Raw genomic sequence first — 25545 nt, 5'->3', positions numbered from 1 at the left:
ACATCCATTTGTTGATCATTGTTCTAAGTAACAGAAAAGGGATTTAGGGGGACTAATATCTAATAAAATTTTACAATTGAACGGTAAAAATAGATCCTTGTTGAATTGAATTTTATAACTAACTAGCTTGTGGCAACTACTTTCCAATAAAACACGTGATAAAACTCCAACTAGCTTAGGGGGAATAATAATGCATTAATACTATTGCAACTTGATGCTTTGAGGGAGCATCAGAAAATTCAACGACGCAACTTAGCATATGATATTTGATATAACCATTAAAAGTCTCAACAAGCCTAATTGAAAAGCAAGCATGCATGCAGTTTATGAAAATTTAGGCATATCATCACCATAAAACTAATTTAACTACCTAGAATAATTCCTATAAATAGCACTCTCCTTTCCCATTCTGTATACTCAAAACATATTAATTAACGAAACACACAGTGATACAAAAGAGAAAGAGAGAGATGGAGAACTTCCCAGTGATTAGCTTAGAGAATGCCAATGGTAACGAGAGGAAGGCTATTCTTGATCAAATTGAAGATGCTTGTAAGAATATCTTCAACAAGGGTAAAAATATCTTCAACAAGATGTATCAAGGCATACTACAACCGAATTAAAGACCCAATAGAGTCAATCCAACACCTAAACTTCAGGTTTTGTCTCCTCTTCTTCCTCTTCTATCTTGGGAGCCAAATAGAAGCGGACATAACCCATCTCAGCAATCTTGTATTCAACCACAACTGGAAGCTCATTTGAAAGACTGATGGTAACTTGGTTAGACAATGGAGTTGCCTTTGTGAAAGAGTTCATGTACCGCAATGCAAATGTCAAGGATACAGGCTCATTCATCTCTACAGTAGTGGCTTCTTCAGGCTGCAATATCAAACAAATACCATGTAAAACCATAAATCAGTATGTATTTTCAAATTATAAGAGAACTAAATTGTACACAACAGTAAAGTTATGATTACAAAAAATCAATAAATCTCCACTACCTTGTCCACAGAAGAGTTCTGCCTGCAGACTATGTTTGCAGTTCCAATATCACCCTTTGTGGAAAACTTTACACCTTCCTTAGTAACAGAAATGACAACTACAACATTCATCACAAAATGAATGAATTGTATCAGCTAGACTATTAACTTCCAAATGAAAACAGATAGCACCATAAAATCCCTGAAAATTCAGAGCAAAGCAAATTACCAGTGTCACCAATGCTGCTAAGATCTTTGCAAATCCTAGCAAACTCAGCAGACGGCATTCTAACAATGGCATGGTACTCTGCCTCAGGAATTCCAAGGTGCTCACTGTCGATATCCATCAACTTCATCTCAAAATCAGAAATTTTATCTTGTGCTTCAAGACATAAACAAAAAAGAGAATAGTCAGATTACAAATCTTTTCAATATCCAAAACTTCATAATTCAGATCTTGAACCAAAATGGAACATAACAGCTGCACTACAAGAAACAGACTCCAACACATGAACAATACACAGTTGAACACTATCTTGATTAAAATTAAACACTAAAGCCGAATTTCTGCATATGAATTTTTACAATCCTAGAAATCCAAACACCAAACACTAAATTTTGTACAATTATTAACAACTGAACTCATATCAACTACAGAATCAAAATCATGCCTCTTATCCTCTAAAACCCTAGAAATAATCAAACAAAATTAAAATGAGAAATTGAAATCAAGATTTCTTGGGCAAATGAATAGTACTTGGGCTCTCGAACATGAAAGTGACGGTGTCGCTGCCGTCATCGCCCTTGACGGTGATGATGTCATCATTTCCGGCGCACCGTAACATCTTGGCCATGTTGTTGAGATTCATCCCCATCGAGATGTTACGGTCGCACCGGTAGTGCTCGAACCCTTCGGACCGCAGTAGGAGCGCCACGAGAGCAACGTGGCTCGAGTCCATGGCCTGGAGTGAGAACCCAGTCGCGGAGCAATCGAAGTTCGCATCGTTCACGAGCTCCCTGATTGCTTCTAGAACCTTCTTCAGCAGAGAACCTTGCACTAAACGGAGTTCCAGCATCTTGAAAATGGGGGTTTGGAGGTTTTCTTGCTTTGTCTTGGTAGGGTTAGGGTTTTGAGTTTCTAGGGAAAATTGGTGGGATAAATAGAACGAACGAGGGAATGAGAGAGAGGGAGGGAAAGGGGTTTATATAGCGGAAGGTTCTGTGAAGGGATGGGCGGGATCTGATTTTAATGAAATAAATTTAAGTTCCCGCCATCACTATTTTGGGCAACGCGTGGAGGGAACTCTTCTTCCTAACCCCAGTGGAGGGTAATTTGGGTATATGATGTGACGCACACAGTTGTATATCAGCTAGGGTGTTCGCGATGCGATTTGGATCAGTTTTAATTTAAATCAAAAACTCATTCGATCCGATCCAATTTCAAGCAGTTTGGATTGGATTGAATTTGCGGTTTTATAAATTAAAAAAATTAAATACATATAACAAGTCTTAACATCAAATTTTAAATAATCAACAATAACATAACAAGTCTCAACAATATCTTTAAAAAGTTAATGATAACATAACAATATAAATAAAATTATAGGTTAGTTAAAATAAATAAATAAATAACATTTTGAACATAAAGAATTTATTAAATAATAATAATACTGAATAATATAAAAATGTATAATAAATTGCACATGTTATAAATATAATTATAAATATAATAATAAAATAATAATATTATAGTACATTGTGCGGTTTGGATTGGATCGGTTATGAAAAGTATATCCGAAATTCGATCCGATCCAACGATTTGTAAAAAATAAAATCCAATCAAATTCGAATTAATGCGGTTTTAATCAGTTTTCAATTTGAATTAGATTAAATGAACGGTTTAATTTGAATCGGTTTGAATTTGAACCCCTAATATCAGCTAAACATATCTTGATCAGAATTAAAGTTACACACTAAAACCCCAATTCTAAATTCCTCCCTATTCCAATTTGGTGAATTATATGGTAAAGATGTAAGTTTACAGATTTTTCTTTTAATAGGATGAGAGAGATGGATAAAGGTAGGATCCACATTTTAAATAATAATAAAATAATAAAAAATATCTATAAAAGGAATTTAAATTCTCTCTCTATACCACTTCAATCTTTACACTAGAGTGCCCTTCCAATTTTAACGCCTGCATTATTTTCATTTTCGGTCTCTCCACCATCTTTATAGATATTCTTACAAAAGTATTTCATAAACAAAAAATATTAGTTAAAATTTATTATTTTAATTTTATTTAATTTTATAATAAATTTAAATTATTTGAATTAATTGTTTTTTTTATTTTGTAAAAAATCGTAAAATAATAAAAGAAAAAAATTAAAATTGAATTTAACTCTTATTTTTGTTAGAGGAGGAATAAAATAGCATTAAAAAACGAAGAAAAAATAATTAAGACAACACATAATATATTAAGTTGGCATATATTAAATTATATTGGATTTGATGATATATATTCTTTTTAACATTATAACAAGAATAATAATACATGCATATTAATTTAAAAATTTATTAATATCTTTTTGTTATTAGTATTTTTTAAATTTTAAAATTCAAATTCTTCGATTAATAAATATAGAATAATATCTTCTACATAACTAACTAAATATTTTATTTAATTGTGCCTTTATTTAAAGAGTTAAAATTTAGAAAATTAAAAAATACCAGTAACAAAAAAAATTAATAAATTAAAATTTAATGTTAAATTATAAATTTAAAAAATTATTAAATATGCATTATTAATTCTTTTGTAGTTTTAAAAAAAATATTGGATGAAACACGATATAATTTAGGTTTAATTACTTTGTTGGTCGCTATAGTTTTGCAAAATTTTCAATTAGGTCCTTATACTTTTTTTCCTTTTAATTGAGTCTTTGCACCAATTTTTTTTAATTGGATTCCTACACTTTTTTTTTATTTAGGTCTTTATACTAATTCTTTTTTTTAGTTGGGTCCCTATAAAATTAAGCCAATTATTACTAAGAAAAACTTAATTGAAAAAAAAATTAGTACAGAAATTCAATTAAAAAAATATAGAGATCTAATTAAAAATTTCATAAAACTATAGAGACTAGCATAATAATTAAACCTATAATTTAATATATGATAACCCAATATATTATATAGGAAAATTATCACATGTACTCTGACAGAAAATGGAACATAAAATTCATGTGTACGAAAAAATTATTCAGTAAAAATTTATTCTTTATTCAATAGAAAATTACTAAATTTACCTTATTTAAAGAGAAAAAATGTCAAGAAAGGATAGCTTTAAAAGCAAGTAATCAGCTACAAGCTTATTGATGTAAAGCAAATGGCAACTTTAAAGATATTGGGCCATTAGAATTTTTTTAAAGTCCAATGCTACTACTGCTTACATGATTATTGAAAATGCTAATGCTACTACTTACTTTGCAAATTCGACTAGATTAACTTCATTTCGTTTTTTTGTGGTGAAAGATTAACTTTATTTTAATCATATTTAAAAGTTATAATATTTATATTTAATAAATTAAATTAAAAATAATTTTAATAAATACAAATAATAATAAATATATTTGGTGAAATGATTTTTAAATTTTAAAAATATTATAATAAATATTAATATAAAAATTAAATTTAAATATTATTTAATAGACAAATTTATATTAGATTTATTAATTTTGATAAGTATAAATTAATTTTTAAAATTTTTTTAAGTACTTTCAAAAACACCTATAATTTTTAAAAATACAAGCATATACATTTTTTAATTTATCAAACACAAATCTTAAATACATTATACTTCTTAAGTATATTATTCGTTAAAAATATTTCAATATGTAAAATATTACCAAAAAATTATTAAATTAGCAACGCAAAAGAAAATCAATATAAAAACATTAGCAGCCACTAAATTATCTTCGGTTTTTTATTATGTTTTCTTTGCAAATAAAATTAACATGTAAAATATTTAATTTTAAATATTTTGCTAACTGACCTTTTTATCAAAGTTATTCTTTTCAATTTCAAATTTTTAATGTATAACTAACTGGTTTTTTCTAATAAAAAGGGTTTCAAATTTTGAATCTCATTTTTTACTTTAAACATAACTTCCATATCATTTAAGAATGTGCTTGGTCTCAAATTATTTTTGTTTTATTCAAATCTTCATTTCTTCAAATTTTTATTTATATCATTTTTGAAACTAAATTAATATAAACTACTTCTATGTTACCTAATCATTTTAATGATTTATTAATGTGATAAGGGAAAATTAATTTTCAATGTGTTTTATAATACTTAATAATTCAATATCTCATTCATTTATTCATTTAATTTAAATTTTAAATATCTTAAAATATTTTAACTTTACCCATTTAAATATTACATTCATAATGTACAATAAAAAAGTTAACACAAGTATTCAACTACACTCATTTCATTTCATTATGAACTCATTCCAATTCATTCTATCATTACTCAAAAAAACTTTTTTCCATAATTACCAAAAACATACCTAAACCCAACAAACACACTTGGACAAAAGGGCAAAGAGATATGTTATACCAAGAAGTTTTCACCTTCTCATCCAATTAAACACAAAAAAGTAAGAAATTAGACAAAAAATTGTGAATATCACAAACTCTACAGATATTCTACTAACGATTGCTATGATTTAAAGAATGTCATTGAAAAGTTGGCTAGAGAATATCGACTAAATAGGTACTTGATAGATAGATTGGACGATTAAAGAAAAAGAAAAAAAAATGAAGAGACGAATTCACATTACAAATTACAAATATGCCACGCGATAGTTTTGGCATGCGATCATCACAGGTTTCAAACTAAATGGGCAACTCTGATGGAAAAAGTAATTGGTGGAAGAAGAAAGAAGAAACACACCAAAAAAAACTGCTTTAAGATTGTGGGTTACCCAAATTGGTGGAAAAACAATCCCAAGTCATCAAGAAATCAGAGTAAAGGAGCTGTCGCTGTGAGCATCCCAGAAGTCACCAGTAGCGGTGGCGAGGCCAGAAGAGAGAAAACAAGTCACGCTGGTAAGGTAGCAGCGACGGTAATAAGGGCAAGGACTACTGAACTCCTTGGCTGCTTAGTATAAAGGGGAGACCCAAAATTAGAATCCAATTAAAAAGATAAATGAATGGATTTTCGAATGTGGGGCTACCGATACTATAACTCATGACCTTCATGATTTTAACAGCTTGACTATTCCCTCAAAAGTCCATTGAAACAGCTAGTGAAAAATTAATTGATGTTAAAGGCGGAAGCTCCATTACTTTTTCAGAAAAATTGAAATTAAAAAATTGCTTCTATGTCCCTGCACTATCATCAAAATTATTATCGGTTAACCAAGTAACAAAGGAACTAAATTGTGTGGTACTCATGTACTCCACCTTTTGTCTTTTACAGGACATTCTTACGAAGGAGATCATTAGGCGTGGTACTGAGCGAGAAGACCTTTACTACGTTGATGAAGTAGCACACCAGGGTCCATGCCATGCTTGCTCACGGAATGGTTACTAGGCAACTTTGGTTATGGCACAGTTGTCTCAAACATCCTTCATTTGGGTACCTCAAGTTACTATTTCCTAGTCTTTTTACAAGTAGTACTGAACCCCCAAATATGAAACTTGTATTCGTGCAAAAAATCACAGAGTTTCTTTTCCTCCAACCAACACTAGAGTCAATTCCAGTTTTTCTCTAATACACTCTGATGTGTGGGGTCTAGCTCTTATTTCCCATAATAATTTTCAACATTTTGTATTATTTGTGGATGATTTCTCTTGCATGACTTGGGTATATTTTTTAAAACACAAATCTGAAGTACCTGACAAGTTTTTTGCTTTCTACCAAATAATTCAAACTCAATTCAACAAGAAAATCCAAGTACTTCACTTAGATAATGGTGGGAAATTTATAAACCAGTCAATGCACAATTTTTTTATGAAAAATGGTCTTATCCATCAAATTTTCTGCCCAAATACACCCCAACAAAACAGTGTGGCTGAGCGGCAAACTCGTAAGTTACCTGAGATGACCCGAGCTATGCTTTTTGATGCACAAGTTCCAAATTTTTTTTGGCCTGAAGCTATAGCAACCTCTGCCTACTTACTAAATCGCCTACCTACCCAAGTTCTCCACCACAAAACACCCTTATAAGTTTTGGCTACTCAAACAGCAATCCTGCCTATTCTAACCTTACCACCTCGAGTATTTGGATGTTCCGTCTTTGTCCATATTCCTAAAGCCAATAGAACCAAACTTGATCTTTGTGCAAAAAAAAATGTGTTTTCGTTGGGCATGCTACACACCAAAAGGGATATATGTGCTACAATTCAATCACTCGTCGTATTCATGTGACCATGGATTGTGATTTTTTGGAATCCGAAATTTACTTCAGCTACCAACATGGCATTCATAATGAACCACTAAGTTGGATAAATAACCTTTGTTGCCCAGAAACTGTTCAAACAGAGCAAGTAGATGGAGCCACCGAGCATACTTCACTCAATGTAGAAAATAACTCGGTACATACAACCAGTGAGAGTCCTTTTGAGAATATCAGACAAGAGGTAAGTAATTGTCAATCTGATAATTTACTCCCTATTTTTAATGAGGCCACTAACAATAACGATATAGCACTGGAATATGAAGAACCAAAGCCCAATGCTTTTATTCTTCCTCCAAGAAGAAACAGAGGGATGCCTCCTGAAAGGGTACTCACCAGAACATGTTCCCCATAACTCAAGATACCCGATAAGAGTGGCTAGAGAAGAAATAGCTGATGTTGCAAAGGCTTTTTTCACCAGACTCTTAACAGAAGACATTCCAAGAATTATCTGAGAAGCCAATGAGAAAGTTGAATGACGAAAAGCCATGAATACAGAAATGGAAGCTCTAGAGAAAAATGGAACTTGGGAGAAGTGTCTCCTACCGACAGAAAAAAGTCAGTCGGGTGCAAATAGATTTTCACCATTAAACACAAGGCAGATGGCACTATTGAACGGTACAAGACAAGGTTGGTGGCCAAAGGTTATACACAAACCTATGGTATCGACTACACTGAAATTTTTTCACCGGTTGCAAAGATTAATACTATCAGGGTGTTGTTTTCAATAGCAGCAAATGAAGATTGGCCACTCCATCAATTTGATGTCAAGAATACTTTCTTGCATGGAGAGTTGAAAGAAGAAGTGTACATGGAAACTCCTCCAGGTTTCTCAACAGGATTTAGAAAAAATGAAGTTTGCCAATTAAAGAAGGGTCTTTATGGACTTAAACAATCTCCACGTGCCTGGTTTGGAAGATTTACAGATTCCATGAAAAGGTATGGGTACAAGCAAAGTAACTCTGATCATACCCTTTTTTTGAAAAAACAGGGAGATTTAATCAATTGCCTAATAATCTATGTGGATGATATGATCATAACGGGAAGTGATGCTGCAGAAATTGAAAAATTGAGAAGGAACCTATTTACAGACTTCGAAATGAAGGATTTGGGAAGTCTAAAATATTTTTTAGGAATAGAGGTTCTACGATCCAGCAAAGAAATCTTTATCTCCCAAAGAAAATACATTTTGGACCTTCTGGCAGAAACAGGAATGGTGGATTGCAAACCAATAGATACGCCTATGCAAGTTAATCACAAGTTGAAGATAGTAGAAGGTGCCACCTTAGCAGATAAGGAAAGGTACCAGCGACGGGTTGGAAAACTAATTTACTTATCACATACTCGGCCTGAGATAGCTTATACTGTGGGAATAGTAAGTCAGTTTATGCATAAGCCACAAGAAGATCATATGAAAGCTGCCATGAGGATAGTTTGATATTTGAAGGGAGCTCCAGAAAGTGGAATCATTTTCAAAAGGAATGGCCATTTGAAGGTTGAGGCATACACTGACGCAGATTGGGCCGGCAACCCAAATGATAGAAGATCAACAGCTGGTTACTTTACACTTGTTGGAGGCAACCTAGTAACTTGGAAAAGCAAGAAGCAGAAAGTTGTAGCTCTTTCAAGCGCAGAGGCAGAATTTTGAGGGATCGTTAAAGGTATAACTGGAGTATTGTGGATAAGAAAATTGATGATTGAGATTGGATTTTTACCACAATTGCCAAGCCAGTTGAAATGTGACAATAAAACTGCAATAAGCATTTCAGAGAATCCCGTACAACATGATCGAACAAAACATGTTGAGGTGGATCGACACTTTATCAAAGAAAAAATTAAGAATGACATTATTAAGCTTCCATTTGTGAGATCAGAAAATCAGTTGGCTGATATTCTTACTAAAGCAGTTTCAAGACCATCCCTTGCTAATGTTTTAATCAAGTTGAGTATTGGTGATCCCACTACTTACCTTGAGGGGGAGTATTAAAATATCATAATTAGAGAACAAAATCAGAAAAATATCAAAGAGGATTAGAAAAAAATCAATGTAATTTATTAGGATATTATTCCATAACAAGCGTACTCTTAGTCTATATATTGGTAAGAACCTTGTAATCACAGATGAGAAAAAATGAATAAAAATAATACTTTTTTAAATAATTCTTCGTTTCTTTCCTAAACTCTTTGTATCGTGGTAACAAGGAGGACGACAAGAACGTCCACCTCAAACTCCCGAACAACACATACATATGATTAATGGCTGGGGATTTGTTGGAGGAGGGATATCAAAATCATCACGAAAAAGGCATCTTAAAGAGGTGTACCAAGTCGGAGAAGATAGCAGATCTCCCGACTTACCAACCATCTCGTTCACTAAAGAAGATCATTAAGGGGTAACGTCTGGCCATGACGACCCGGTGGTTATAACAATGATCATTGCCAATGCAAACTTCCATAGAACACTAGTGGATCAAGGAAGCTTGGCAGATATATTGTTTAAACCTACTTTTAATAAGTTCGGGTTAGAAGAAAAAGATCCAAAGGCATACTCAGATAACCTCTTTGTGCTGGGAAATACGCCAATTCGATCTCTTAGGTTTATCTCCTTATATACTACTTTCAGAAAGGATGCAAAGTCAAAAATATTAAGCATTGATTACATCATTGTTGACGTTATTTCGGTATACAATGGCTTAATAGGTTGACAACCTTGAACTAACTTGTATAGTAGTCGTTTCTACATCCCATATATGCCTGAAGTTTTTCACTGTAGAAGGAATTGCCACTATAAAAGGAGATTAAAAATTAGCACGCAAGTGTTACAACGAAAGTCTTAATTTAAAAGGTAGCCTGGCAGAAAAGGAAGTCAACACCATCGAATTTGGAGATGTTCGAGTTCGAAAAAATTGTGATCCCAATGTGGAGAAAATGTGGAAGAAGTTCAGATTGGAGATCAGCTCGAGAAAACAACAAATATAGGGGCAAATGCAACCTGGAAGAAGGACTAAAAAAGAAGTTCATTGACCTTCTAAGAAAAAACTTCGACATCTTTGTCTGAAAACCTCCGACATTATAGACCTGGTGTCTAATAAGCTCACTGTGTACCCAAGCTCCTGACCTATCCAGCAAAAGCGTCGAAAACTTGGGAAAAAAAGAATATAGATCGTGAAATAATAAGTGCAAGCATTATTGGAAGTCGGATTCATAAGAGAGGTAAAATATCCACTTGACTGACAAATGTGGTTTTTGTGAAGAAGTAGAATAGAAAATAATGATACGTATTCGTTGTTTTAGTTAACAAAATAATATTACTAATTTATCTTTAATATTGTTTTTATACTTGTATTTATAAATTTTTATTAATGAGAAATTAGGATGTATAGTTTATGAGTTTAATTAAAATTTTAGATTTTAGAGAATATTATATAATTTATAAATAACTAAATATCATTTTTATATTCAATAAATTAATATCCATTTTATTTATCTTAAAATATATTTTTTGTAAATTAATTAATATTTATGTTATCAAAAAATGATATTATTATATATTTATAAAGAATTGAAAATATATTATTTAAAAATAAATTATTAATGTTAAAATTTAAAATGAATTATTTATTTTAATTTACAAAACCAAACACATTGCATTACGACAAGAACGCAAATACTTCATAACAAGCCATTTGCATATATTAGATAATTAGACAAAATTTTGCTTAAATAGCCCAACATGATGTCGGCTATGCTAAGCTTTCAACATGACTTTCACATAGTGCACCACAAAACTACATTCTAGCCGAGCAGGACACAAGGGTTACCTTCAATTTCACGCAAACGGGTAACACAGTTGCATGCCCATGCTTGAGCTCTATCAGCTGCGGTCCACAATAAATCAATCTCACTGAATCATGACCCTTAACATTATTTAAATTAAATTTGCATGGTCTGGACAATTGGAACAAAAATTTTCCAACTTCGTACAATGGTATACGTGAACATCTTCCTATTATATATTGTGCTTATTTCTTTTTCATTCTCCTTTAAGTCCTTTTACTTCCTCTAGTGCGGTTTTGTTCTTTCTTTCTCTTTTTAAGATGTATCTCTTTCCTTTTATATATATATATATATATATATATATATATATATATATATACAATCTATAAAATATCCACACTTATCTAATTTGTCGTGTGTGTCTGATTTATCTCTTGTATTTAAGTATCCAATTGTATCTTATTAAAAAATTAAAAAAATTTTAAATCATATTTAGATACAGTAAAATATTATCATATGTTAACTATCTAATCTTATTTTTAACATGTATTTTTAAAATGAATTTAGAAATAATATATATTATTAATTATTAAAATAAAAAATTAATACTTTATATAATAAAAAAATATTAAAATATTATCATAATTTATCTAAAAATACTCTATATTATATATATATTGTGTCCTGTGTTTTATAAGAATTTTAAATTCGTGTGTCAACGTGTCCTGTGTCGTGTTGTGTCTGCATTTGTGTCGATGGCTGTGTCGTGTTGTGTCTGCATTTGTGTCAGCGGCTCTGTGCATCATAAGGCACAATAAAGTATTTAATTAGTTATGTAGAATTTAAAAATTAAAAAAATACTAATAACAAAAATATATTAATAAATTTTTAAATTAGTATTTTGAATAACAAGTCAAGACTGAAATTTTAAATTATAAATTGTAAATTAAATTTCATTAAATATACATTATTATTCATTGTTATAGTATTTTAAAAAAATATATTAAATTAGGTCTAATATAATTTAGGTGAAAAGTTCACTTACAGTTAATTTTATATAAAATTGTTGATAATTGATTATTATTTGACAACTTTTCACTATAATTTAACATATGACAACCCAATATTTATGTGTTGTTCTAATTTCTTTTTTCTTTTCCTTCTTCATCCTCTAATATCCATTTTGTTCGTCATGTCTTTTCTTCAACATACATCTTCTTCTTTTTTATGCTAAAATTCACAATATACATATTTGTCATAAAAAAAATATAAAAAAACGTCGTTTTTTTTAATAACGTAAATAATAGATGAATAAAGTTAATTTTAATTTTAAAATTTAAATTTTAAATTATTTAAATTTATTCATGTTTAATGGCGTGAGATCTAGTCCATTATTAATATTGTTCACAATATCTGTTGTATCTAGCATAATTGTTGTCATTGAAAAAAAATCTTTTTTACTTTATTTTTTCTTCTTTATTTTTTTTTTCTATTTCTACTCTATCCCTTGCTCATGCTCTTGCTCTACTTTTTCGTGCTTCACCCATTTCGTGAGTGATGAAGCAGAAGTGACACTCTTTCATTTTGCAGGGAAACAAAGTAGAAATGATGCTCTTCTATTTCGCAGATGATGCATCAAAAATAATTCTAACATGCCTGGCTCTATTTCGCAGATGCTGCATCTGAATGATAACAAAATCTATTTCGGAGGAACATCATATGAGTTGGTCTGATAATATTTTTGTATTGTGCGTATTTAAAGAATTAAAATATTTTTATATTTATATAAATAAAAAAGTCTCATTCATTTGGTATTTTGGTCACTTTCATAGCCATTTCTTTTTTGTTTTAATACTTTGGTAAAGAGGACATGCTGCCACGTCCACAAGTGTGCAATCCAATAGTCATTAGACGTATTTATTTATTTATTTAGTTGAGTAACGCTATTTTAGAAAATGACATCAACAATAATAAAGTAGATCATGCTAGTTTTCTCCTATTTATTATTTGATAAGGTTGACTTTGATTTAGATATTTCTGGTACCATTTTTCTTCCATCACAACGCTGCAATAAGCGGAATAAACACGTGTGTGTGTGGGTGTTTGATCAGTTCTTATTTATGAGTACTCTAATGTAATTAAATCTTCTTCATTCATTTGCAAAGTAGAGATGACAAATGAATAATCAAATTTAAAGGTATAAAAAGTGTGTACGTATGATGTTCCTAAGATATGTGCCCACTCTGTTGAAAGAGGGATCGAGGATCAATCAACTAACATTCATCCACTATTTACAATTGGAATGGTGCTTGGAAAATAATCCAATAAAAGTTTAATCCACTTTCTTATTTGAAAAAAGTTTCATCCCATCTCAAAAGTTCCAAAAAAAAAAAGAAAACTATAATTTTCCAGAATTGTTACAACACAACCCAGAAAAGGTAAAGCTACAAGAAAAATATAGATAAAGATGGATGAATGAGTATGATCTACCAGGTAAGATGGAAGATGTTGGCGAAGATGCGAGAGAGAGCAAGAGTGATGCGTGGATAAAGATGAAGAGAGAAAAGGGTGCAATCTCTGAGAAAGTGTTGAATAGTGTTGACAAAGAGGTTGAAGCTCCTTATTGGTGGAATATACAAGGTTAAGGGCACAGCTGAGAATGCTACAGCAAACACAACTTGAAGCATGCTTCTCACTCTTCTCTTCCTTTGTCTTGTGCTGATCAGAACACTAAGACTCTATATTACGGGGGATGGATGGGGGAAAACTACTTTAATTTCATACCTCTGCTCATATTATATATTGAATGATTGAATTTGGTTTGGTTTCATTCTAAGTGAGGGTTACACCTTATAAAAAAAATGATTCAAGCTTTATTTATTATTTTTCTTAATTTTGTGTATCCATTATTTTGAAAATATCAATACTCTATCTCTCTCACTTAACTCCTTGGTCATACAATAAAATAAATTGATCATCTAAGACTTGGTTTAACAAATTTATTTTTCTTGAAATATTGTGGTCTTCGAAAATGAATGTTAGGTTGTCTAAAAAGTCCTTTTGTCTACTCTTTTATATTAGGATTTATTATTATAAAAGTATAGAAAGTATTGTCCGAGAAAAAAAAAAAGCAAAAGCTAATGGAGCTGTAATTTGGAAAAGGAAGAAAAATTCATTCCAAATATAATTTTCAAACATAAAATTGTTTTCTTTTTCAAAGATTCTTTTGAGAAAAAAAAAAGGGGGGTTTATAAAGAAGAAAGCATATTAATCTTTCAAAAGATAAATATTTGTTCTCTTGTCATCATAGACTAGATTGGCTAATCTATTGGATAACAAGTTCCCAAAAATACTTTCCAAGCTAATTTGTCATTAATGAACATAAGATTAAAATCATCCAGAACAATAAAATATGATGCATCATAGGATATGTAAATCCCTGAATTTTTACATTAACCCTCGACATCTATTCTACATATATTTTTACAAGGGAATCATGGTTATATCTACTCCTGATAACTATTAAAGTAAGCCTATGAAACCTGATTTAAAAGTTTTCATATTCACATACAAAAATGAGCTTATGTTACATTGAACACTTTGTCACAACTCATGGAGAAATAATGCATGATAGCAACTGGCTGCACAACTGTTGTAACTGAGGTGAAGGATCTGATGAAGAAATTGACAAGAGAACAAATCTTGCTTCTAATAGTCCACTTGAAATGCTTTCCAAAATCAAATCTTCGCTGGCCATAAGAGACGCTAATAGCTTTGCACCTGCCACCCTTTCCTGTTGAACATTAACATTACACCAACATTGTGATGATTATATTAACTTTTGACACACACTTCAGACAAATAAATAGCTACGTACACCAGAAAAACATGGAACACCTATATTTTTGTTTTGATTCTTCACGAAGCCATCCTTAATTGGATAGGCTCTAAACAGAATCACACATAAACACACTCAGATAAAAGATAGAAAAATCTTGCATAGATACGGCAACGCCTCATATTTAAACATTCACAATAATCATATATATAGTATTAGACTATTAGAGCAACTGAAGATACCTTCTCTGATTCCTTTCTCAGGGATTGTAGTGAGACTTTGAGGAGGTCAGACGCATAAGGAAGAACTGCAGATCTTAGATGATAGACAGAAGAAAATAGGACCTGAATGCATGCTGCTCTAATCTCAGACTTTGTTTCAAACTGCAGAGAGAACACTAGTTTCGTAACTCAGCAAGACTAATGAAAAAGATTTAAGACCAAAAAATTAGTGGGTACCTCAAGAGAATGAAGGACGAAAGGCAGAACTTGTGCCGCAAAATACTCCTTGCAATGTTCTGATATCTTCTGGCAAGCACTGATAAGAACATTGCCCATGCACAGACGAAAGGACAGAGGAACGGGAGCTATAAACCTGGGGTTTCCACATCCTAACTCAGGAGTTGAAGCAGCTTCCATATTTTCATCGAGGAATTGATTCATAACATAGGTTATAACAGAACTCCCTGCAGCAAAAGACTCGACACATTATAGATGAAGCCAAATTCAACTTCCCAGTAACAGTTCTATGCTTACATTTGGGATAACATACACATTAACGCTACCTTTTTTGCCAACCCTAATTCTGTTTGGCATAGAGTCTCTGGTTGATCTCTTAGCTTGTACTTCAGCACATATCATCAGTGCAAGACAATCAATGCATCCATGTTGTGCTTTTGAAACTGGGAAAAAGAGTTATGTAATAGAAATTAGTTTCAATAAATATAAAGCTGAAAGAAAAACACGAAGTGAGATAGTTTCAGACCTGAATCAGTATTTAGACAAGGCCATAACAGCACCTTTTCAACCATCCTTCTAATTGCATCTATTGAAGGATGAGAAAGAGACTCCAAGCCTCTGACCTATAAATCCAACGAAGTCACATGTTCAATCTAACTTGGAACACAAATAATGCCAGAAACTGAAAATGATTATTTAAGCAGAAAATAAAATCATTGACTGAATAAAATAAATAATTACCACAAGAGATGTGCATATTGAAAATAAGCAGGCCTTTATCTTTGTTAAATTCTTATTTTCAACAGCATCCTCTAGTTTGGAGCAAAGAACTGGGTATAAAACCTACAGAATCAGATGACAAAGAAAGGTTAAAGTAGTCCCAAAAACTGCCTCGATAAGATTTTATGGTTTAGAATGATGACATGTATGAAATCTGTTATAAGGTGTAATACGGGCATTTATACATTATTAAGTCTCACATCAGCTAAGAATATTGCAAAAATACATTTTAAAACAGCTTGCCAATCCTTATACAACTAGGCATATGACCAGTCATTCTGGGCAATCATTTTTGGGTTGTTTTAAACCCAAGTCTAATGTCAATTCAGATATGATATTAGATCCTATGCTTGATGATGATGATGATATCTTCCCAGAATTTGAATCCATAATTAGCAATGTCATTTTTCCTTACTTGTGGATGAATGCGCCCACTTAGCTCCGCCGAAAGTTTCCGCACATCTTCAAATTCAAAATCACCAAATGCCCTGAAGCAAAGGAATAGCATGAAATTTACATCAGGCACCTGTATTATTAGCCGAGGGAGACAATAATATGCTCATTGCACAAAGACTGACCTGTTTAGAAGGAGCGCAGCAACACAGTCATAACCAGCCTCAGCGGCCATGCAGCCTGAATCTGCCAAACAACAAAATAAAGATATACATGTTGTAATGATTTAGCAAGAAAACTATGACATATAAACAAAAGAAATCCTCTACACTTTGATTGATAGTGTAATCAATTGAATCTATGTTCAGATTTCAGAATGGATGACATTATGTCTTTTTCCCCTTTTTGTCACTTTTTTTTGGTTGGTTTTTTGGGGGGGGGGGGGTGATGGGGTGATTAAAACTTGACAACTTTTCCAACGTAGCCCAAATTTCGGAGAAAATTTAAGACAGCACAAACATCTACCTTGCTTTATATTGTGATTGAGTTGTCCATACATAATTGATGAATTGAGGTCATTGAAAGTCTTAATAGGAAGCATCTTAATTATGAGCAGTGGGCACAAATGCTCAAACAGAGATCGTTGCATTTCCTCAAACTCCTCATTGGAATACGTTCTACACTCCCATCTTGATAAGAAACTTTCATCAATCCTGTTATAGAAATGAAAAATTTTCAAGGCAAGAAAACTACCACCATCCGACTAAGTCCAACAGAGACAATAGCATAGGTATGTTCCACATGAAAATTAAATGTTTACGTCTAAAATGCATTGAGATTAATATCCTATTTGAATTCAGAAAGAGTAGCCACTTGAAAAATAAAATTTGATCAGCATTAATCATTTAACCTCTCATGAACCATTGCACTACCAGCATATAAAAATTGAAGCACACGCAAAAATTCCGACCATATAAGCAATAGTGCAGATATTATGCTCTTATAAATATGTATTACATGTCATGGATGGGAGAAACAACCACATAAATGAGTAGTTATCAACAAGTAGAAGGTTATCCAAACAGGAAAAAATATGGCACATAAGAAAGTTCTTTAGAGTAAGGAAGAATATCATGCATAAATACTTTGCCTAGATAGAAAGATAGATATTATAGATATAGATATACTCACTCCTTCTGTTTTCTAACATGCAACATAACATGATGCAAGACTAGATCAGCAACATTTGCCAGGTCTTCACTTATATAACTCAAGAGTTTCACAATGGTTGCATTTGATGGATTTTCAAACATCTTGCCAACCAGTGGTCCAATTAAGAAGCTCCAGTCTTGAACCTGTTATACATTGGAACTATCAGACCAGAAAACTTTTAGTAATTTGTTACATACCCTGAGGAAAATGCTGAGTCAGCAGTGCAGGCATCTAAAAAAGGGAAGATAATGATCCCTTTACCTTATCATTATTCTAGACGAAATAATAAAGGAAAGGGAGGAATAACTGATTTAAATAATTGATTTATTTTAGGAAGCAATAACTGATTGAATCAGTTAGAGGAGAATCAGGGACTGCATGATTTTAGGAGGCAATAACTGATTGAATCAATCAGAGGAGAATCAGGGAAATTGCATGATTATGAAGATTTCGATTAGAGAGAGGGTGAGGCAATAAAAGGAGGAACCGAATAGGTATTGGGGCAGGAAAAGACTTGGAAAGGCCTAGGCTAGGAGAGAAGAGGACTCTCGAAATTCCTCTGCTATCATTTTTCTATTCTATTGTAATTTCTGCATTTTCATTCAATAAATACCAGTTTTAACATAATTTTAGTGGCCTGTATATACCCCACTTAGTGGGACAAGGCTTTGTTGTTGTTGTTGTTGTAGTGGCCTGTATATGATGGTATATTTATCAAATTATAGAAACTTACACTTTTAGACCACTCTGGAACCAGTTTGAGTACTCGGTCAGTGTCCAACTTTGATCCTGAAATCAATGAATGGGACACGTGAACAAAATGAATGCAGTAACAAGAAGAATATAAACTCAGACTGTAACTCTTATCAAAATCATAACAAAAATTTCTAAACAAGGGGAAAAAATAAAGAAATTATTGAAACACATCAAAATGATATATACTCAGGTTGGGATCAACCAGCAACAAAAAGAATTTACCCCCAATCCCCCAAAACAAAACAAAAAATTCCCAACAATAATAGAAACTTAAACAGGTTGTGACATACATGACGCAAAAACCCATTCAAATTTTTTGACAACAAATGAGCCCTCCAATGATTGAAAATGGCATAAAAAAGTTGTCCTTGTTATATCATACATAACTTGACAACAGACCATGTTGATATATAATTTCAAATCTTTAAAAGCTTAATTCGATATAAAATATTCGAAGGACCAAATTGATATAAATGAGTCTATGAAGGACCAAAACGTTAGTTCAACGAAGCCAAGAAAAAAGTTCATCCATAGAATGGCAAATTGTATTGTCAAAAGTGTTGGAGGAAAAATTTTACTACCTTTATCTCCAGTGTACTCTTGATGATCAGGGCTTTGGTTGACTTTGCTGAAAGGATAAGGCAAACTTTTAGTGAAGCAAAGACATAATCAAGAACAAAAATTAAGAACAGAAACCATGAGTAAAGGATCTCTCCTCACTGCGCCAATTAGGCTGCAGTTAGATACCATCTGTCACAGGAACTACTTATACTGTCTAGCCCTAAATGTTATCCCTCTGTAGCCTGCTGAGCAGACCACCCAACTCTACTTATAAACACTCACTCTTTAATCATGATTCAGATTTCAGAATTCAGATCACAAATATCTCTCTGATTTCTAAGCTTCTAATAACCTGCAACTTTGGGAGGCCCATGGGATGCAGAATGCTAGAGAAGAAAATATACCTAAGATGGTCAAGCAGCAAGAATATCATTTCTACTTTCTGGTTGTGATGTTTGAGGACACCAATGATAGCCTCACGAGCAGATGATTCATTCTCATTTTGGGAATAAAAAAGGTCAACCAATGCAGCAAAGTACAATGAAGGGTCTGCATGAATACATATTCAGCAATGGATTAGTACCACCATAAAGTTATAATAAAATGATTCTCAAAATCTACCCCACTTTTACCCTCCAACCAAGAATAACTTAAGAAACAATAATCCTAAAAGTATTAGCCACTAAAAAAAGACCCAATAATAGTTTTCAATTGACATCTAAAACACAAATATATACATTGAAAACTATAAATTACAGTGCTAACCTATCACTGGGAGTAATTTAGATGCCTGTTCTCTAATAAAAACTTCTGCATCCCCAAGCCGTTCTAGCAATTTGTGGGCTATGTCTTGCCTGAAGTAGTAATATCAACAAATAAATATACAAAAAACTAAGAGTAATAGTACAACCATATGAGCAACCATACCAAGACAAATAAGGAAATGATTTTTGTGTCTCTGATGATATATGAATGACTTCTGATATAACATCCAGGGCATTTCTTCTCTGTGAAATGTTCCCAGAACCAAGACGCTTTAGAACTTCTGTAAGGCACTTATTATCTTTGCTCCTGGTGGATCATCATTCATAAATTAACATGAAATATTCAAGTGATGTAGCTAAGTATCGTATGAGAAGGAATAAACTGACTCACATTGAGCAGTATTCTGCTATCAGCATCACAACAGCTCTGGCTGTACCATCACGCTCGTCAAGAAGGTGGAGCAAAAAAGGCATCACAATATTAGCCTGCACACTCTCTGCAGCTTCCTGTAAGTGATTTGGATTCAAAATGATAGCCTTGAATATTGAAACAACCCCAACTATCACATCTTCGTCAGTGCAAGTAAGCTACAAAAAGAAGAGGGGAATGTAACAAATGAATTACATCATGAATGGGGAAAAAAAAAAATTTTCAACTAGACTTGGGAAAGAGAACTTGCCTGGGGCACCAGAATGCGAGAAATATTCATCCCAAATTCCATCACTGTGCTTTCAAATCTCTTGCTGTCTAGACGTCCCAGCAGGAGGCATAAACAATTCAAAAAGAATTTTCTGGTCTCCAGCCCACCATCCTTAACATCAGCATGGTTGTCCATATAGTACTGTAATTTTCAAGAATGTCAGCCTTCTATCATACACAATCATACAGCACTACAGTAAACAGTAAACACTCAAGTTGTCATGTCACCTAAGTTCCAAAGGTATCCAAGATATGTTTATGTAAGTCTTAATAGACCATAGATAAGTTGGAGTTTCATTGTCCTAATTGAAGTGTAGAGGTGCACCACAACTGAGAATAAAAAAACCTTCAAGAACATCAGCTAACATACAATAAAATATTCACCCATCATCTTGATCTAGTCAATCATGGAAAAATATATTTTAGCCCTGAAGCTTTGGAAAATAAATCACATACCAAAGGCACATTATCTATATGCTCACTACTCAACAAAGCTTAAACATTTTGATAATGTGATGTGAAGTAAAACATATATTCTCTTTGAACAAGATAAATTAGTTAAATAGTTAGGAGTTCAGAATTACTTTATCTCGCTTGGCAAAACATCAAACATCATCATCTTACTATTTGACATAAATTTTACAAAGATTATTTGCTCAAATTATTTTGTAAGAATCAAGAAAAATAATCTCTACTGAATATAACCTGAATTCCAGACAGGTACTGGTCCAGCAGTTCCTTGTAATGCTTTGAAAACTTATGATCTTCCAAGTGCAATAACATGCTGTAATGCTTCCAGCAAGAAGAGAGTACTAAATCCCCAGTCTTGAGAGCATTGGAGTCTGTATTCAGCATCAACATTGAATACAAAGGGTAAATTTTTTTTTTTTTTACCAAAAGCATAGAAAAAAAAAGTTATATATTACTGTGTGAGTGAATAATATAAAGTAAATATAGAAAAATGCATTGTGATCCAGAACCTGCCTCGTCTTGAAAAGAACCATAGTGGTCTTTTATCTCTTTCAGCCATTTAAGAACTTGCTCCAAACCTTTGGCATGTAAAAAACGGCTTCTTTTGCTCCACTGAAATGAATGATTGAAGATCAAACAACTAAATGAGTTCAGTAGCATAAAGCTAAAAGTTACTGCTGGACTGTGCAATATATGCTAACTTATAAAATATAAATGTTTTTTGTTAATTTTGATAAGAAACAGTTGAAGCATTTGCTCGCACCTATGCAATCGTTTCAGTTTCCATTTCAAGAATATAATAATCTTGGGAGAAATTGAATAACCCGAAAGCAATATTTCGTGGCAATGTAACATGGAAGATAGCTCAATAACTGCTGTTTTTCATTCCATTTATTTAACATACAATACGATGAGAGTGCACAATTGAAGGACTTATCAATAATCAGAAACACAGAATCAGAACAGGTCTTTGTTCCCAAATTACGATAGAAAATATTTTCACCCCGGTTTCCCAAAAGTTTTGTCCATGAATAGCATAGTTAAATAATTATATCAGTTTCTAATGTTAACTTATTCAAATAAATTCCCAAATTGAACATCTTAATTGCTCAACGTTAATATATTGCACATGTTCTGAAACATTAACAATTCATATAAGAATTAAGCGTCTGTAACTTACAGCAAGTAGTTTTTGCACCAAACAGATAAGCTCATCTAAATGATGCCACAGAGTATATTCCCCTTCAGTCTTTGTCATTAACAACGATTTTGCATCCAGTTTAACCTCATCAACAGATGGAGAATGAACAGAAGTAGTTGCCCAATCTTTTCCCCTTGCATTTAATTTTGACTTCTTACCTTGAACCTCAGCCAGTTTTGTTAAAGCTCCAGAGACGGCTAAAACACAATCACCAGCGGATACTCCAAGGCGAGATGGCAACTCAAAACCATCCTGCAAAGTGCTGATGAGCCAGTTATCAGATAACGAACAACTATGGATTAACTACTTAGAGAATTAATGAAAAGAGGAATATGCTAAACCCAAAAAAGGCCCAAGGGGAAGAGATGAAAAGTTGACAACATTGGAAGGACAAACCAATGCCATGTTACAAAAGTAAACATGAGCAGCAGATTTTACAAGATGACCACTTTGCCCACTTGAAATTATCATTACACATATACCACATCAATAATCAGTAAAATGCTTCTAGGGAACAGAATGTTATTTCCCGAAAGTATGAGGCCACATTTTCTAGAATACAATACAGATAACTCCACAACCAAGCAGCCAAAGAAATTATCAGAGGCTAACATGCATTACTATCGGCACTTGTATTTTTTCCTTCTTAAAGTTGCAACGTGCACAAGGTAAATTTTGATAAATGCTCATATTTGTGATGCAAGTAAAATTAATTGTATAGCCCAAGTGGAAACTGGAAAGTTAACCAACAGCATATACACTCCTCTTATTTTCTGCTCTGACTCTGACGATTGATTAATGTATACAATGCATTTTCATGTGAACAAATTCAACCACTAAATAACAATAACTTCAATTTACAATAACTCTATAAAGTGCAGAAGAGCAGAGATCCATGTGTCACATAAAACATACCTTCCTTTACTCGCAATGCCTACCAAATCCTTTAGGCAGGTGGAGAGTATCTTCACTAGATCACCATACCTACCCCTTATTCCTGCAGCATACAACTCAATTAATCCTCAAACTAAGGACCATTCCAACCCCACAAGTATATGACCAATAGTTTGTAAACAAAGACCACCAATGTACAACTTGAAATGAAACTCACCACCCAACATAGATTGGTGAACAGAATTCTCATACTCAATGAGGCCACGAACGAGCACACACCAACCAAGCAACAAGTACCGATCGTCCTTCTTCATGGCAACAATGCCTGCAAGTGCTTCCGCAATGGGCTCGAAGATAAGCTCATCCTGGAAGAGCCAGCTCAACAAAATCATAGCCTGCCCACCATGCCTGGAATCCTTCCACTTCAATGACTAAAGAAATCCAACAACAAAAACAACATTATAAACACCGTTATAAGACACTCCAATAGCAAAATGAACAGATTGATAAATATACTAACAAATTTTCGTTACTTCAGGTAATTGAAACTTGAATAGTTATCTAGTTTTGAATTCTGATTAAGAATTTGTAACAACAGAAGTTTATACAACTAATAAGCAAAATGAATAATTAGTAAATTGGGGGAAAAGGAAAACATTGGCAGAGGGAGTGAATGGGGAACAATACATGGTGGATGACGGGGAGGAGGAGTTGGTGAAGTGAATAGCGGTGACGGTGGTGTGCGGCGTCGGCGGCGTCTGCGGCGTACTTGTGAATGAAGTGAAGAGAGTGGTGCAGTGAGTGAGGGGAGATTGACGGAGGGTTGCGCGAGTGTGAGGAGAAACCAGAGATAGCATGGTTGAGGTTCTTGGCGCGAGAATCGAGGACGGTGGTGATGGATCGTGCTAGGGTTACGGAAACAATTGATTCGTGTTGGGACTCCGATTGCCATAGCACGGGTTGCTCTTCTTCTTCCATCGTCGAAACTCGAAAGGGGATTCTTCTTCTTCTTCTTCTTCTTCAATCTTCAGAAGGTTGGAACTTACTAAAAGCGAAATTACCGTTTGCCCCTCACCCATAAATGCTACTTATGTTGTCTTTTAAACAGTAGGCCATGTCCTTACTCTCCATTTTATGTGGGAGCACTATTAACCCACATAAAAATATTTACCAACTGAATTTCGTTTTTTATTTTTGAAAAAATTAATAATTAAAAATTTGTCTTTGATTTTGTTTTTTATACCTTTTTCTTTTCCTTTCAATTATAATTCTAGAGGTGTCTTTCTTAAAATTTTTTTCTTAATCTTCGTATTTTGACACATTTTTGTAGTTACCACCGTTGTTGTTACTGTCTACATTTAACACTGTCACTATTCTTTTTATTTCCGCCACATTACATTTTTCGGTCTTTCTGCGTTGTTGTGTTTCGTCTCTCTCCCTACAAACTACTTAGGTTTCATTTCATTCAAAATTTTAGAGATGAAAGAGATGTCTCTACCAGAACTTTTTCACTAACATTCATGTTCTTATCACATCTCTTCTGTAGCTGCCACCGTTGCTGTTGCTTTCTGCACTCAGCACTACCACCACTCCTTCTATTGCCGCTACACCACACTTTTTGATTCCTCTATATTGTTGTGCTTCTCTCTGTCCCTGCTAACTATTCAGGTTTCATTTTACTTTATTTTATGTTATTATTTTTTCTATAGCAATTTTTGTGTATTTAGAGATTTTTCTGCTGTCTGCGCACTGCAGTGTTTATTTTAAGGATGGAAAAAAAATGCATTGCATTAACTAAACATTGCAATTGGCAACAAGCACAATAAATTTTTCTTTGCAAATTTGTGATTATTAATTGGTGTCTGATTGTGTGAAGATTTTAAATTTGACTTGACTTGAAAAATTTTTTCTGAAAGATAAAAAATACTTGTCCCTTTGATTTAACCAAAACAACACGATTTGAATAAGAATCGCAAATTTTCTTCCCTTTGTTTTTGATTGAATCAGAACTTTGCATCAAATATAACAAAACTATATCATATGTTTAATTTTTTCTTAACAATGCTGCATAATTTGGCACCTCCCAGTAAGTGTATTCTTGCTGGTGATAAATCAACTGGAACAATTGACAAATGTCTATCCAATATCAATGTTGAGAAAATTAAAACTAACAGGCGAGCTCTCAAGGAACTCCTCTTCACTTTTGGAGCTCTTCAGTATCTCAATGGAATTATCCTCTTTAAGAAAACCATGTCTTGTTAGTCTAATATGTGTTAAAATAGTTTGTTACAATGATGACT

General features: G+C 32.8%; 2 protein-coding genes across 2 annotated transcripts; both read right to left on the bottom strand.

The window, feature by feature from the left end:
- Positions 1 to 238: 238 nt before the first annotated feature.
- On the bottom strand, positions 239 to 2173 carry LOC130932647 (proliferating cell nuclear antigen). The gene is made up of 4 exons (XM_057862021.1): positions 1738 to 2173; positions 1210 to 1362; positions 1002 to 1099; positions 239 to 879 (listed from the first exon to the last, which is right to left on the bottom strand). Exons 1-4 carry the CDS (start codon positions 2054 to 2056, stop codon positions 649 to 651), a joined length of 801 nt encoding a protein of 266 aa, XP_057718004.1. The 5' UTR covers positions 2057 to 2173; the 3' UTR covers positions 239 to 648.
- Positions 2174 to 14610: 12437 nt separating this feature from the next.
- Positions 14611 to 24302, bottom strand: LOC130935841 (uncharacterized). The gene is made up of 23 exons (XM_057865747.1): positions 23933 to 24302; positions 23463 to 23676; positions 23267 to 23348; positions 22331 to 22613; positions 21660 to 21762; positions 21385 to 21521; positions 20660 to 20821; positions 20371 to 20567; positions 20143 to 20286; positions 19981 to 20069; positions 19620 to 19764; positions 19236 to 19282; positions 18632 to 18687; positions 17878 to 18041; positions 17212 to 17399; positions 16872 to 16932; positions 16709 to 16781; positions 16255 to 16356; positions 16040 to 16136; positions 15840 to 15956; positions 15514 to 15740; positions 15298 to 15438; positions 14611 to 15010 (listed from the first exon to the last, which is right to left on the bottom strand). The coding sequence occupies exons 1-23, from the start codon at positions 24221 to 24223 to the stop codon at positions 14828 to 14830; spliced, it is 3303 nt and encodes a 1100-aa protein (XP_057721730.1). The 5' UTR covers positions 24224 to 24302; the 3' UTR covers positions 14611 to 14827.
- Between the last annotated feature and the right edge of the window lie 1243 nt (positions 24303 to 25545).

Source organism: Arachis stenosperma, chromosome 6 (assembly GCF_014773155.1).
Source record: "Arachis stenosperma cultivar V10309 chromosome 6, arast.V10309.gnm1.PFL2, whole genome shotgun sequence".
In the NCBI taxonomy this organism is placed as follows: Eukaryota; Viridiplantae; Streptophyta; class Magnoliopsida; order Fabales; family Fabaceae; genus Arachis; species Arachis stenosperma.
This window is presented reverse-complemented; position numbering and strand designations above follow the sequence as displayed.

Bases quoted from the DNA above. Each gene is read 5' to 3' on its own strand.
- LOC130932647 (XM_057862021.1), bottom strand. From the start codon at position 2,056: ATGCTGGAACTCCGTTTAGTGCAAGGTTCTCTGCTGAAGAAGGTTCTA. The intron at 1,100-1,209 runs GTAATTTGCTTT...TGAATGTTGTAG, and splicing joins TAGCAGCATTGGTGACACTG to TTGTCATTTCTGTTACTAAG. The intron at 880-1,001 runs GTAGTGGAGATT...TTGATATTGCAG, and splicing joins AGAACTCTTCTGTGGACAAG to CCTGAAGAAGCCACTACTGT.
- LOC130935841 (XM_057865747.1), bottom strand. From the start codon at position 24,223: ATGGAAGAAGAAGAGCAACCCGTGCTATGGCAATCGGAGTCCCAACAC. The intron at 15,741-15,839 runs GTAGCGTTAATG...CTTTTGCTGCAG, and splicing joins AATTAGGGTTGGCAAAAAAG to GGAGTTCTGTTATAACCTAT. The intron at 15,439-15,513 runs GTACCCACTAAT...TTCTCTCTGCAG, and splicing joins TCGTCCTTCATTCTCTTGAG to TTTGAAACAAAGTCTGAGAT.